Source organism: Rhinatrema bivittatum, chromosome 11 (genome assembly GCF_901001135.1).
Source record: "Rhinatrema bivittatum chromosome 11, aRhiBiv1.1, whole genome shotgun sequence".
NCBI lineage: Eukaryota > Metazoa > Chordata > Amphibia > Gymnophiona > Rhinatrematidae > Rhinatrema > Rhinatrema bivittatum.
Genome location: NC_042625.1, coordinates 43363586 through 43379893, shown reverse-complemented (window position 1 = coordinate 43379893; position 16308 = coordinate 43363586). Strand labels below are relative to the sequence as shown.

The window sequence follows — 16308 nt, the reverse complement described above, 5'->3', positions numbered from 1 at the left end:
GGGAGAGAGGAAGCTCTACAGCAAAATATTCTCCTTCTCTATCTCTGTATTTTTTTTTTTTTAAACTTACCTAACCTTAGCCTTCCCTAGCTGAGTACAGAAACAGTCTCCGGCTGCGGGGGGGGAGAGGGTATTTGCCTTTCAGCTGCTTAACAGCTAAGTCCACGCTGGCTGAAAAACCAGCTACCGGACCAAGGCACTCATTTGAGGGACCACAGAAATCACCTCAACTGGGGGAGGGACCTTTTGGTGTCACCACAGGAGAGCGAGGCAAATTTATTTTCCTTATTTCTCCTTTTATTTTTTAAATCGAAGCAATCCCCAGTAGGGAGATGCATGTCCACCATCTGCTGGAGACGGAGAATACTGGCAGGCTGTCACTGCAAGGGTATATACTGATGTCAGTTTACTCCATCTCCATCTGCTGGTAGAGATGCATAACCCACTTGTTCTGGATTCATCTGACTGAACGCTAAGAAAAGGGTGTATATCTCCATCCCTGGTCAGTTTTAGGATCTGATGACTCAGTTCTCCAGCATCTGGTATAGGTGGTCTTATTGGTGGGACCTGTGGCCCAGAGAGCATAAAAGGTTCACCAGGACCTCATCAGTGCACCTTGAGAAATGACTCAGATAGCTGTCAATACACCAATGGTTACACTGATGTACTTCCAGGGCAATGTTTCCTCCAGAACGCGCAGATGCCCTACTGGCACATATTTGGATGCTGCTTCAATGACACTTCTGATTTGATTGCTAGTCCTGTTTATTACACCTCAACATTGTCATACATAGGGGTTCAAATGCACCCCTTAACAATACTAAGTGCTGTACATCGATGGAGGTTTCCATGAGCTTCTGTAGTCCATGCTGGTGTCTCAATTAACTCACAAATCTTTGAAAAAGTGATTCTGGGTATAGCGCAGGTGGGAACAGGATCCTAGTAATGTCTACTGGTGGAGACACCTTTACACTGCAAGGTGGTTTGAAACCTCTCAGCAGTAACACTGCTGTTACTGTCACATCTCCTAAAATGTTTTCCTGATTATAACATTCTCTGTTATTTATTTGGGTGCTATATTTTATTTTACTGTTTGATATTAAATTCTTATGACTGATCATTGTATCTTAATGTTGACCATATGTTCTTTGTCCTATGTGGGTGGGTGGATAATCAAACAAGCAATGAATCTCCATGTCTCATGAGAGGCATTCACCAATTCCTCCCTCCTGTCCCCCCCCCCCCCCCCCCCCAAAAAAAAATTTTTTTTGAATAATCCAATTTCAAATACTTTTATTTTTCTCATTGGTGATATACAACTTAAAAAGTCAATAAGAGAAACAAAACATAAAACACATACGAAAAAAATTATTAAATATAATAACAACAGAAAATTGCTCAACATGTTCAGCATTACTTTCCAGGCAGTAATGCAGAATGGGGTCACGCTAACCCAACCAGGGCCAGGAGTCAGCTCATGCGAAGGTCTCCTGAAATCTATAAAGAGATGCTACATACAATGGCTGCAACTGTAACCAACGAGCAGAACACGAGGGAGCCGCTGCTTTACCCAGGGCTGCTGGTTCTTGGGTTCTTGCATGCCTCTGGCTGCCAACAGCAATAATAAATATTACAACTAGTGCAAGCCTATTATTTATGCGCACTCCCATAAAAAAAAAATTCACAAACGTGATGCCGAGGAGAAAAGACATCCACTTTTTGTGTTTGTTTTTAATCCGAGCAGATGAGCTAAATGTTCAAGTACTGAGAGAAAAGAAAGGTCTGTTGGTTGAAAGTCTGTAAACCACTTTTTTTTTTTGGAATATAAACATATTCAGCAATGCATGTGTAAAACAAATATGGACAGACATACACACTTCGAGTGGCAAAAGACTGCTCCCGAACGGAGGGAGTGACTGATGGCTGTATCCTCAGCAGAGGGGCAATACTGCTCCTGGGAATTGCTACTGCCCTCAACGGCCCAGTATCTCCTTATATTAGTGTCGGGCAATATCTGCTTCCCAAAGGGGTCTTCAAAACTAGGAAAATTCATTTTGGTGCTGTCATCCCATCAAACTTTGACTGCTGTGTGAACTATTACCTTGAGGGCAATAATTCAGCCTAGCTGGTCTTGTGACTTTTCTCCACGCTTAGCTGATTTAACGAGGACTTTCTTGGTGCATTCAAGTAACTTAAGGTACAGTTGGAAAGTTAGTGCTGAGTTGACAATTCACCCATCCTTGTAGTGGACAAAGCTTCCCGCCCTTCACAAGAGCTGAGGGGGAGAGGATGCAGTCTCCATCAGCGCTCGGCAGTGCATGCATAATGTGTACCAAGTATTCCTGCAAGTGGTACTCTCCCCAGTCGGGAATCACTAGGAATTAATTTTGGTTCCAGCAGCAGATACCAGAGTCCCTCCTTTTCTCTCGCTGCTACACTGGATCACCTGCTCTCCTGTTTAAAGTGGGCAGCAACAGAGAAGACATGGGATGAGCATGAGGTTAAAAAGAAACCCATGGAACCCATCTTTAAGCCTGTCTAGGATGTGCCTGCCTTGAGCCTGTACGCAGAAGTGCTACAGCCAATGAATTTGGAATGGATATTCAAAAACCCACTGAGCACAGGAACCTGGAACCTTTTTGAACTTGCTTCCGAAGGTGGAGGGCACTACTATGCTATGTACCCGCCATAACCGGGTAAGCTGACCGGCTTATCTTTCCATCGATATTCAGCCGCACTCCAGATGTGAGTGAGATTTGTGCAGCCAGAGTTACTTTGAAAGCCAGCTCCAGGAACGCCTGTGACCCAGCCCCCGTTTTAGCCTGCTAAATCTGTGTGGCGTACATTTCTAGCCAGCTAAAGGGGATGCATTTTTAAACAGGTCTATTTACCCAGCCAGTTAAATCTTTTGAATACCAACTCCCATGCACATTTTTGCCACAGTAAAAATAGTCATAGCTCCGAATTTCAGTAGCATCTTTTACTCACACAGGACATCAATGTGGGTGGGAATTTTGCCAAACCCACCTTATAGTTATAAACTGCCTAGTTACAGAGGAGCTAATGTGACTTGGTCAAGGTAAAAGTGCCACTGGCAACAGCAGGGGGTCTCAAATCTATGCATTCCCACCTCTTATAGTAACTAAGCCATATCTCAGAAAAATTCTAGAATGAGCTTGTTCTCTGCTGAAGAACATTCTCCCAGGATCTTTCGATGCGGATGGATCTTCTCCTTCGGCAGGCATTTGGATTCAATAGGAAACGTGATTTACAGCTTCCTCATCTTTTTCCAATGGAGGTTTTTAGTTTCATAAAACTTTTTTTTTTTTTTTCAGAGCCCTGTAAAAGTGAATCATTCCTGGACACACCAGGTCAGGGGACATGAGGGTTTATCATAGGTTAGAGCAAGTTACCCTGGTTACACTGCCTACAATACTGCCATGATCTCTGAAAACCCGAAAAAACACAACATCGAACTGTCAACTGGTGCACTCGCACATTCACACTATACACCTGTCTCAGTCATTCACACGGCCACATATTAATATAAAAACAAAACAACTCAACATGAACACTACAAAGATTTAAAAAATACACTTGGGAAGGTTGCATTGTCTGTGTGAAGTGTAGTAATATTCCACGGCTTGCGCTCCAGTTCTAGAACGCACAGAGAGGCATATTACATCTGTCCTTGAAGAGAAATGTAAGCATTTCTTGATATTGGATTTCAAGTTGGCTTTGGCAGATCGGGGTGCGATAGTTTCTTCCTGTGATTGCTCAATTATTGTCTTGTACCAGATAGCATACAGATAAAATGTATAGAAGACACACATATATATATATATATATATATATATGTACCCTAGTAGTGCAATACAAAAAATAATGAGGAGGTGGGAGGGGACAAGGTAATAAAATAACAGCATTCGTCATTCTGATGTGTCAGAGTTCTTATGTCTCCCAGCGATGCAGCTCAGCTTTTTAACGTCTTTGCTGTATGTAAAGTGCACCTGCAACTCACAAAGCATGGACGGGTTTTGCTGACATTGCGATTGTCCGAAAGCCGACTGTAACCAGAAGCAAAGAGCAGGGTCGCTGGGTAACAAAGTCAGTTTACAATCTTGCTATTAAAGACAGAAGAGGAGCATCCATTCTTGAACCTGCGGTACTTCGGCAGCCTACATCTTGGTGCAGGGATATGTTTATTCTAGCTCCCTGGATTCAGAGTCTCCAAAAGACCGGTAGGAGAGAGAAGAGCCTCATGCTCCATAAACCAAGGTTTCCTGCTTCTGTGAGATTTCATTTTGGCCATAAAAGCCACATTTTTAACTTAGTAAGAGTGAAGACAGTGATAACATGGTGTATGCTACACTTCTACATTTCTCTGTGTGCATATAGATCTATAGCTGAAAACAGAATGCAATTTTGCCTTCCATATTGTCCATGTGATAGTTGTATCAAACTTCATCTTCCTGTGTTTTTCACAATAGTTGCAAAAAGCAGACGTAAGACTGTACTGGCCAATTGGACATGCATCCACACATATTGAATGTGTACACACGTACATGCATATTTTCGGCTGTCTTCACTAAAGTTTTTTCATTGTGTCAGTGCACCTGAAGTTAGCTGAATGCCGGAACGTGTGTTCTCACATCATCTTGGAATGATGCATTTACAACACAGGAAGGTAAACTGTCACTGCAGGATTCACTGTACATGCAACTAACCAAGCACAGGACTGAGGGGAGAAAGCCAAGATCACCAGACAGCTTCCTATTGACTTTCAGAGCAAGGAATGCTGAAATTGGTTTTATGATAGGCTTTCCAGGTGTGGAACCTTTCTCCGTTCCGCCTTGATTATGCAACAGTGCTGATCCAGGGAAGGTGGGGGGAGGGCATGATAAACTGCCATCATTTTTAAGAACTGCTTTGTCTTTTCACAACTTGAACGACCATGGCACTGTTTCTCACCTCCTAGGCTTCTCATCAACTGGCAGTCTGCATTGAAGCCATATCAGGAGCTTCAGGAGTTTGTATGGGGTAGGAGGTGGAACACAGGTCGTTCTTGTCTTCACCAGTGTGTTCACAACACAGCCACATCCAAGGGCCTGGAAATAAAGGATGAGCCAGCTTATGCTCAGAGCTCACGAGCCATGGATTTGACCGAACACGAGTTGCAGGTCTTGGGCTGGGCTATCCCCAATACAGCGATGCGGCCCTTCAGCAAAGGATGCAATAAATTATGTTCAGCAAATGGCCGGCCGTGTGGAAGGAAGGTGTGGGAATCATGCACAAGCCCCTGACTCCAAAGCTGAAAGTCTTCTTTCAATGCACATTTTACCTGCAGAAGAAGAGGCAGACAATGAGCATTCTGTCCCCATCCACATGACATGATAATTTAGTTAACATTTGTTATAGGCCTTAAGCAGAGTACAGATAAAGCAGAGTTGCTTATCTGTAACAGGTGTTCTTCAAGGACAACAGGATGTTAGTCCTGACACATGGGAGACATCAGCAGATGCAGCCCATACCCAGCATGCCCTACACCACGCGCCCACACGGGGTCCCTCTTCAGTCTCGTAACAGAATTACAGTTAAAATAAAAAATAGAAACATAGGAGAAACCCTACTTCGCGGGGTGGCAGGTGGGTTTTGTGAGGATTAACATCCTGCTGTCCTCGAAGAATACCTGATACTGGTAAGCAACTCCGCTTTCTCAGAGGACAAGCAGGATGGTAGTCCTCACACCTGGCTGAATCCCTAGCTACAGGCTGTTCCCCAACACAAAAGGGGACGAACGGATACCTAACCAGGTGCCAATAGGCCCAACACCGGTGCTGTTGGTAACAGAGAGGGAAACAGTCTGAACCCAAACAAAGGGCTCTAGGTTGGGGGAGTTGGGTTCTCCATCTCAAATAGGTTCCGAAGGACAAACTGAATGTGTGGAGAGAACTCCACATTGCAGCCTTGCAGATCTCCTCCATGGGAACTGCTCACAAGTGGGCCACTGATGCTGCCATGGCTCTGACAGAATGAGTCTTGACACGAACCCCAAGATGTAGTCCCACCTGGGCACAACAGAAGATGCTGCCATGGCTAAACTTTCAAAAGGGAAACTTTGATAAAATGAGAAAAATTCTTAGAAAAAAACTGAAAGGAGCAGCTACAAAAGTAGAAAGTGTGCAAGAGGCGTGGTCATTGTTAAAAAATACCATCCTAGAAGCACAGTCCAGATGTATTCCACACATTAAGAAAGGCGGAAGGAAGGCAAAACAATTACTGGCATGGTTAAAAGGGGAGGTGAAAGAAGCTATTTTAGCCAAAAGATCTTCATTCAAAAATTGGAAGAAGGATCCAACTGAAGAAAATAGGATAATGCATAAACGTTGGCAAGTTAAATGTAAGACATTGATAAGACAGGCTAAGAGAGCATTTGAAAAGAAGTTGGCCGTAGAGGCAAAAACTCACAGTAAAAGCTTTTTTAAATATATCCGAAGCAGAAAGCCTGTGAGGGAGTCAGTTGGACCGTGAGATGATCAAGGAGTTAAAGGGGCACTTAGAGAAGATAAGGTCATCGCGGAAAGATTAAATGATTTCTTTGCTTCGGTGTTTACTGACAAGGATGTTGGGGAGGTACCCGAACTGGAGAAGGTTTTCATGGGTAATGATTCAGATGGACTGAACCAAATCACAGTGAACCTAGAAGATGTGGTAGACTTGATTGACAAACTGAAGAGTAGTAAATGTCGATACCAACTTCTGTAATAAAATCGCTAAACATTTTGAAACTAAAGTACTTAACATTTCTGCTGAATTCTCAAACCTTCCTTATCCCACTCAAAAAAATGAAGTACCCAGTCAATCATGGTCAGAATTCACCCCTACCTCAGACACTTCTATTCTAGCCATTATAAACAAACAAAAACCCTCCAACTCCCCTTATAATCCATGCTCTGGAGCCTTTTTCAAAGCTCTCAAACTTGAAGCCTGCTCTTTTCTTACTCTTCTAGTTAATCAATCTCTAGAATCAGGTGAATTCCCCCACACTTTAAAAAAGACCTCTATACTACCAATCTTAAAAGCTAAAGCAAAAGATACATCTGATCTCAACAATTACAGACCTATAGCATCTCTTACTTCCCTGGCCAAACTAATAGAATCTGTAGTACTCCATCAGTTAACCGATTTTCTTACAGAGCACAATATTCTTCATATTAATCAACATGGATTTAGAAAAGGTCATTCCACAGAAACACTTCTTCTATCCTCTTTTGATACTTTTTTCCGTGCATTCGACTCATATACAGACTACATTATAGTTTTCTTAGATATATCAGCAGCATTCGATACCATTAATCATCAGATACTCATTTCAGGTCTTCAAAACATAGGCATCACAGGTACAGTTTTGAACTGGTTTACATCCTTCCTCTCCAACCGACCTCAACAAGTCAATTATAGTCAGCACTGCTCTTCCCCATATATCATTAATTCCGGCGTTCCTCAGGGCTCATCTCTTTCTCCTATTCTGTTCAACATATACCTACTTCCTTTATGCTACATTCTATCCTCTCTTAATCTTCAGTTCAAAATTTATGCAGACGACATCCAATTTTTTGTCCCATATAAATCATCCTGGTCAGACACTCTATCTTTAGTTTCTCTATACTTATCTACAATCAACTCTTGGCTCTCCCACAATCGATTAAAACTGAATCCAGCAAAAACTGAGCTCGTATACTTAACTTCCATCTCTGATTCTTCATTAGGTCCACCATCACATCTTACAATTAATAATGTTACTATCCCCATAACACGCTCTGCTATAAGCCTAGGTGTAAACATTAATTCAGATCTTTCTCTAAAACAACACATATCCTCACTTACAAAAAAATCGTTTTTCAAACTACGTCTGTTAAAACATCTTCGTCCTCTACTATTTTACCGAGATTACAGAACCATTCTTCAATCCTTAATCTTCTCTGGCTTAGACTATTGTAATGCTCTCTTCCTAGGATTGTCAGACTCTTCAACTGATCCAAAACTCTGCAGCCCGGATACTAACCAGAACATCTTTACGTCATCATATCACCCCTATTCTACAATCATTACACTGGTTACCCATAAAGTTCAGAATAAAATACAAAATTCTCTCTATTATCCATAGTTTAATTCATAACCATAATCATACTTCTACCTGGCTTTGTTCAATACTGCGCATATACAAACCGACGCGACACTTAAGATCACTTAACCAAAATTTACTAGATATCCCTTCTCCTAAACAAGCCAGATTAGACCTCACTAGAAAAAGAGCCTTTTCAATAGCCGGTCCAACACTTTGGAACACTTTACCAAACCATCTTCGCTCGATATCCAACCCTGCACATTTCAAAAAATCTCTCAAAACATATCTTTTTCAACTTGCATTCAACACGTCTTCTAATTAAACTTAATCATCAATACCGAAATTACCCTCTTAAACATAGTTACACCCATTACAATCCCATTTATACTACACATAACTACAACATACCTGCTCATTCACACGTTTCCAACTATCATACCCTTCTCCCTTCTTCCCTTTATCTCATATAATTTTTACGCTCTATTTTCTCCCACTTCCCCTTCCTCCTCCCGTTCCCCCTCCCCCCCTTTTTCCCCTTTTCCCCCAAAACAATAAGCCCATGGTTCCAAACTTTTTATATTTTTAATAACCTTATATACTAGCATTCTGTCTAGTTATTACCAATTTTTATGTAAAGTTTAAAAATTCCATTTATTTTGATTATTTTATTTTTGGTTTTAAATCTGTGAACCGTTTTTGATAAAATTTCTTTTTTAAAAAACGGTATATAAATACTTTTTAAATAAAAAAATAAATAAATAAATAACCTGGACCGGATGGTATACACCCCAGAGTTCTGAAGGAACTAAAAAATGAAATTTCAGACCTATTAGTAAAAATTTGTAACCTATCATTAAAATCATCCATTGTACCTGAAGACTGGAGGATAGCTAATGTAACCCCAATATTTAAAAAGGGCTCCAGAGGCAATCCTGGAAACTACAGACCGGTTACCCTGACTTCAGTGCCAGGAGAAATAGTGGAAAGTGTTCTAAACATCAAAATCACAGAACATATAGAAAGACATGGTTTAATGGAACAAAGTCAGCATGACTTTACCCAAGGCAAGTCTTGCCTCACAAATCTGCTTCACTTTTTGAAGGAGTTAATAAACATGTGGATAAAGGTGAACCGGTAGATGTAGTGTACTTGGATTTTCAGAAGGCGTTTGACAAAGTTCCTCATGAGAGGCTTCTAGGAAAACTAAAAAGTCATGGGATAGGTGGCGATGTCCTTTCGTGGATTACAAACTGGCTAAAAGACAGGAAACAGAGAGTAGGATGAAATGGACAATTTTCTCAGTGGAAGGGAGTGGGCAGTGGAGTGCCTCAGGGATCTGTATTGGGACCCTTACTTTTCAATAAATTTATAAATGATCTGGAAAGAAATACGACGAGTGAGATAATCAAATTTGCAGATGATACAAAATTGTTCAGAGTAGTCAAATCACAAGCAGATTGTGATAAATTGCAGGAAGACCTTGTGAGACTGGAAAATTGGGCATCAAAATGGCAGATGAAATTTAATGTGGATAAGTGCAAGGTGATGCATATAAGGAAAAATAACTCATGCTATAGTTACACAATGTTAGGTTCCATATTAGGTGCTACAACCCAAAAAGAGATCTAGGCATCATAGTGGATAACACATTGAAATCGTCGGTTCAGTGTACTGCGGCAGTCAAAAAAGCAAACAGAATGTTGGGAATTATTAGGAAGGGAATGGTGAATAAAACGGAAAATGTCATAATGCCTCTGTATCGCTCCATGGTGAGACCGCACCTTGAATACTGTGTACAATTCTGGTCGCCGAATCTCAAAAAAGATATAACTGCGATGGAGAAGGTACAGTGTAGGGCTACCAAAATGATAAGGGGAATGGAACAGCTCCCCTATGAGGAAAGACTAAAGAGGTTAGGACTTTACAGCTTGGAGATGAGACGGCTGAGGGGGCATAAACATGTGAGGTCTAGAACGGGTAAATGTGAATTGGTTATTTACTCTTTCGGATAGAAAGACTAGGGGGCACTCTATGAAGTTAGTGTGTGGCACATTTAAAACTAATCGGAGAAAGTTCTTTTTCACTCAACGCACAATTAAACTCTGGAATTTGTTGCCAGAGGATGTGGTTAGTGCAGTTAGTATAGCTGTGTTTAAAAAAGGATTGGATAAGTTCTTGGAGGAGAAGTCCATTACCTGCTATTAATTGAGTTGACTTAGAAAATAGCCACTGCTATTACTGGCAACAGTAGCAGGGATAGACTTAGTTTTTAGGTACTTGCCAGGTTCTTATGGCCTGGATTGGCCACTGTTGGAAACAGAATGCTGGGCTTGATGGACCCTTGGTCTGACCCAGTATGGCATGTTCTCACGTTCTTAAAAAAAAAGCTGGGTGGACTGTTTGAGCTTCTGTCCACTCCAGGTAGAAGGCTAAAGCTTGCTTGCAGTCCAAACTGTGCAGTAGTCTTTCGCCTTGGTGCAAATGGGGCCTGGGAAAGAAAATTAGCAGGACGATTGACTGGATAAGATGGAAATCCATCACCACCTTAGGCAGGAACTTAGGGGGCATATGCAAGACCACTCTGTCATGTTAGAAGTTAGTATAAGATGGATAAGTCACTAAGGCCTAAAGCTCGCTGACCCTGTGCGCTGAAGTGACCAGCACCAAAAATATGACCTTCCAGGTGCACAGCAGCTCAAAAGGACCTTTCATCAGCTGAGGCAACACCACGTTGAGGTCCCAAGACATAGCGGGAGGCCTGAGAGGAGGCTTCAATTGAAGCAGGCTCCGCATGAAATGTACAACTATAAGCTGTACAGAGATGAGCGTACCATCTACACCCATGGTGGTATGTGCCAATCGCACTAAGATGAACTCTGACGGAGTTGTTTTTTAAGCCAGCCTCCGATAGGTGTAGAATGTAGTCAAGCAGTTTTTGTGTGGAACAGGAGAACGGATTTAGGGGCTTCTGTTCACATCACATGGAAAACTTCCTTCAGTCCCTAGGACTTTCTAGTGGAAGGCTTTCTGGAAGCTACCAGGACCCCAAGATACATCCTCAGAAAGATCAAGTAGCTGCAGGATTAACCTCTCAAGATCCAGGCTGTGAGCGACAGGGTCTGGAGGTTGGGATGCCGCAACCTGCCCTGATCTTGTATGATGAGATCTGGGGAAATCACCAGTCTGATCGGTTTCCGGATGGATAGCTCCCACAGGAGTGGAAACCAGACCTGTCTCGACCAATGAGAGACTATGAGGATCATAGTCCTTTGTCCTTGCAAAGCTTCAAGAGTCTTCACTGCTTAGGGAATTGGAGGATACACATAAAGAAAATCCCTGCCTCGATGACGGGCAAGGGCGTCCAAGGCTGGTTTGTCATCTGACCTGGACAGGGAGCAGAACCGAGGTACCTTCCGGTTGCAGGGGGACGTGAACAGATCTTATTTTTGGGTCCCCCAGAGGCAGAAAACCCGATTCGCTACCTGCTGGTCTAGGGACCACTCATGGGATCTGAAAGCTCGACTCAGCCTGTCCGCTATTTTGTTCTTCATTCCAGCCAAGTACATGGCCTACAGCACCATCCTCTGGGCTAGGGCCCAGGACCAGATCTGGACCGTTTCCTAACAAAGGAGGTACGATCCCATGCTTAACTGCTTGTTGACATACCAGATTGCTACTTGGTTGTTGGTCTGGATCAGGACAACTTTCTTGGACAGCTGATCTCTAAAAGCCCATAGCGCGTACCTGATCACCCAAAGCTCCAGGAAGTTGATGTGACAAGAAAGTTCCTGCGCGGACTATAGCTCTGGGTGCCGAGACCATCTACGAGACCCTACCCCAGGATAGCTGCATCTGTGGTTAGCACAATTTGAGTACAGAGACTCCGAAAAGAAATCCCCTGTTCCAGATTGGAGAGTACCTGCCACCAGGACATAGAGTCCTGGAGACACAGCGTGACTCGGATGCAATCCTGGAGGCTCTGAGTGGCCTGGCACCATTGCAGCCTCAAGGTCCATTGGGCTCTGCACATGTGTAAGCGTGCCAAGGGAGTGACATAGATGGTCGCAGCCATGTGACCCAACAGTCTCAACCTGTGCCAAGCTGAAATCTGCTGGCTCAGTTTCACCTCTGTCGCAATGGTCACCATAGTAACAGCCCTCTAGTGAGACAGAAAGGCCCTGGCTTGAGCCGTGTCTATCAGGGCTCCAATGAAGTCCAATTGAGGTGACAGCCTGAGTTGGGACTGTGGGTAATTGAGAATGAACTTTAGTGACTCCAACACCCTAATGGTCAAGCGCAAGGACCTGGTGGCCCCTGCCTGAGCCAATTGACCAGCCAATTGTTCAGATACAGGAAAACATGCACTCCCAGTCTGCGGAGGTGTGCCACCACCACGGCCAGGCATTTTATGGAGACCCGTGAGGCAGATGCGAGCCCGAACAGCAACACCTGGTACTGGAAGTGCTGTCTTCCCACCATGAATCGTAGATACTTTCTGAGACCAGGGAAGATCTCGATATGAGTGTATGCGTCCTTTAGGTCGAGGAAGCATAGCCAGTCCCCTTTTTGCAAAAGGGGGAACAGGATGCCCAGGGAAACTATCTTGAACTGAAGAGGGACCCAGTGTGGACCCGTGATATAGGGCATACTGGGCATGCTCAATGTGCCTAGTCAAAGTTTCTAGAAAATTGACATAAGTTTTCCGCATCGAGCTCCATCTGATGATTTCACCCATGTGTGAGGACTACCATCCTACTTGTCCTCGGAGAATAACATTCAAAATAAAAACCAAAAAACATAAAATAAAATACAGGAGAAACAGTACAGGGATGTATACAATGAAGAAGGAGAAAGTAATTCAATCCAATAACTCCCCTCAGGTGTGGACAGGCAAGCAGGAATACAAGCACCTTGGGAAGTTTTCCTGAACTCCTGCTAGGCTCCTCCCATCTTCTTTTTATAATTAATATTTTTATTAAAGACAATGGTAAGAAACAAACATGTATAGATAACATTGCTTGGCAAATAAATTCAGATGCATATACAAAGTGTGCAATAAACTGAAATATCACTCAATTCCGTGAGGACAAAGACAAATGATAAATAAATAAACAAAGATATACTTCTATCAGATAAAATGTAAGATCCAAATACATAATATTATGTAAGCAAATTAATACAAATCAATAAAATTAGCAATGCCTCAGAAGTGTGTCTTGGTTGTTAGGTTTTTTTAAACCCCTACCCTCCCTCCCGCCCGCCCATCATTTTACACTTTACATCTTAGAGGTCCCATATTTAGAGAGACAACTAGATCAAAATAATTATACAAAGTGGGGCAAGAAACATGGAAAAGGGAGCACATAATACCAGATTTTATATCACAGGTGTACAAAATATCAGAGTAAAAGAATCTACATTTTTAGTTTTAGCCTCCTTCCAGCGTACATAAGGAGCCCAAATCTCATTGAATTTAGCAATATAATTGTTTTTGAATGCCGTGATTTTGCCCAAGCGATACATACATTAGATCCAGCCGCGGTCTTATATCTATAAGTTTAGGAACTTGATGGGATTGCCATAACCTTGCAATTTTGCTGCGGCAGTAACCATACCATGTTATACTAGCTTTTGTTGCGGTTTGTCTCCAATCGGTATTGGGGCATTTAACAGGGTATGTAAAGGAAGCAAATCAAATAATAAATGTAAAATCTATTGCAGCTACTAAGACTCCTCCTGCCAAAATTGCTGGATAAGAGGGTAATCCCACCAAGGGTGAAAAAAGGAGCCTAAACTGAGACAGCCCTTCCAACACCTATCTGAAATTATGGGAGGGAACTTATGTACCCTTTCAGGAGTATAATACCAGCGTAGCAAGACCTTATATCCATTTTCTATAAGATTAGCCAAAATAAGACCTTTACCAGTAGCCAGAAATATAGCTCTCCATTATTCCTCTGGTAGTTTATGTCAAATATCTTGTGCCCAGGCTCTTATGTACATTGGTTTGAACTGAACTTCTCGATTTAAAAGAAGATACAACGTGGACAAAACTTTTACCATCTTATCTGCATTTCTACACATTGATTCAAACATAGAGACCCCTTTACATGAATTATTCATCATTTGAGAACTGAGTATAGAGTCTTAATTGTAAGTAAGCAAACACTTCACTATCCGGTAGTTCATATGAACGTTGTAATCTGGAAATTCTAGAAGGCATGGACGCCCCATTCATGCTCCCAACAAAGGATTCCCCTCTGCTTCCATAATTTATAGGATGGAGACACAAGTCCAGGAAGAAAGGTAGTATTATGTATAAAGATGTGCTATGATAATAGTCCCTATGGCCAGTCAAGTGTATTTTCCAGATCTTCCACACATGAAGTGTGTGATGCACCAAAAGGGGAACCGCATCTAAGCTCCTCCAAGTCTTTTTAGGTTGCCACACCATAGCAGTTAAAGGCATTGACCCTATTACTGCCTGTTCTAAGACTACCCAAGGTTTCTGAGCACTAACCTTATGCCACTTTATAATAGCCCTGAGGTGAGAGGCCGCATGATAACATATGAGATTAGGAACACCCAAACCTCCTTGACTTTTAGATTGAAGAAGGACAGTTTTGCAACTCTGGGTTCCATATAAACTGCATGACTCTCCTCTGCCAGTGTTTCAATACGGCAACAGGAACTTCTATGGGGAGTGTTTGGAACAAGTAGCTTATTTTGGGCAAAACATTCATCTTTATTGTTGCTGTTCTGCCCAACCATGAGATATGATATCTATCCCATTCTTCCAAACCTTTGTAGATTCATGCTAGCAGTGGAGGATAGTTCAGCTGAAATAAATCCTGGCTGATATCAATATAGACCCCTAAATATTTTATTTTGTGAGAAGACCATTTACAAGGAAAATGTGCCTGAAGTAACCTTAAGAACATAAGAACATAAGAAAATGCCATACTGGGTCAGACCAAGGGTCCATCAAGCCCAGCATCCTGTTTCCAACAGTGGCCAATCCAGGCCATAAGAACCTGGCAAGTACCCAAAAACTAAGTCTATTCTATGTAACCATTGCTAATGGCAGTGGCTATTCTCTAAGTGAACTTAATAGCAGGTAATGGACTTCTCCTCCAAGAACTTATCCAATCCTTTTTTAAACACAGCTATACTAACTGCACGAACCACATTCTCTGGCAACAAATTCCAGAGTTTAATTGTGCGTTGAGTAAAAAAGAACTTTCTCCGATTAGTTTTAAATGTGCCCCATGCTAACTTCATGGAGTGTCCCCTAGTCTTTCTACTATCCGAAAGAGTAAATAACCGATTCACATTTACCCGTTCTAGACCTCTCATGATTTTAAACACCTCTATCATATCCCCCCTCAGTCGTCTCTTCTCCAAGCTGAAAAGTCCTAACCTCTTTAGTCTTTCCTCATAGGGGAGTTGTTCCATTCCCCTTATCATTTTGGTAGCCCTTCTCTGTACCTTCTCCATCGCAATTATATCTTTTTTGAGATGCAGCGACCAGAATTGTACACAGTATTCAAGGTGCGGTCTCACCATGGAGCGATACAGAGGCATTATGACATTTTCCGTTTTATTCATCATTCCTTTTCTAATAATTCCCAACATTCTGTTTGCTTTTTTGACTGCCGCAGCACACTGAACCGACGATTTCAATGTGTTATCCACTATGACACCTAGATCTCTTTCTTGGGTTGTAGCACCTAATATGGAACCCAACATCGTGTAATTATAGCATGGGTTATTTTTCCCTATATGCATCACCTTGCACTTATCCACATTAAATTTCATCTGCCATTTGGATGCCCAATTTTCCAGTCTCACAAGGTCTTCCTGCAATTTATCACAATCTGCTTGTGATTTAACTACTCTGAACAATTTTGTGTCATCTGCAAATTTGATTATCTCACTCGTCGTATTTCTTTCCAGATCATTTATAAATATATTGAACAGTAAGGGTCCCAATACAGATCCCTGAGGCACTCCACTATCCACTCCCTTCCACTGAGAAAATTGCCCATTTAATCCTACTCTCTGTTTCCTGTCTTTTAGCCAGTTTGCAATCCACGAAAGGACATCGCCACCTATCCCATGACTTTTTACTTTTCCTAGAAGCCTCTCATGAGGAACTTTGTCAAACGCCTTCTGAAAAT

At 42.2% G+C, this 16308-nt stretch overlaps 1 protein-coding gene across 3 annotated transcripts in view; it reads right to left on the bottom strand.

Annotated features, from left to right (window-relative positions):
• Positions 1 to 1276: 1276 nt before the first annotated feature.
• The window catches only part of ULK1 (unc-51 like autophagy activating kinase 1), a 147003-nt gene continuing 131971 nt past the window's right edge, over positions 1277 to 16308 (bottom strand). For all 3 annotated transcript variants that reach the window (XM_029619486.1, XM_029619485.1, XM_029619484.1), the window contains exon 28: positions 1277 to 5341. In XM_029619486.1, coding sequence (XP_029475346.1) covers positions 5286 to 5341 — 56 coding nt within the window. In that variant the 3' untranslated portion in view covers positions 1277 to 5285. The remainder of the gene's footprint in view (positions 5342 to 16308) is intronic.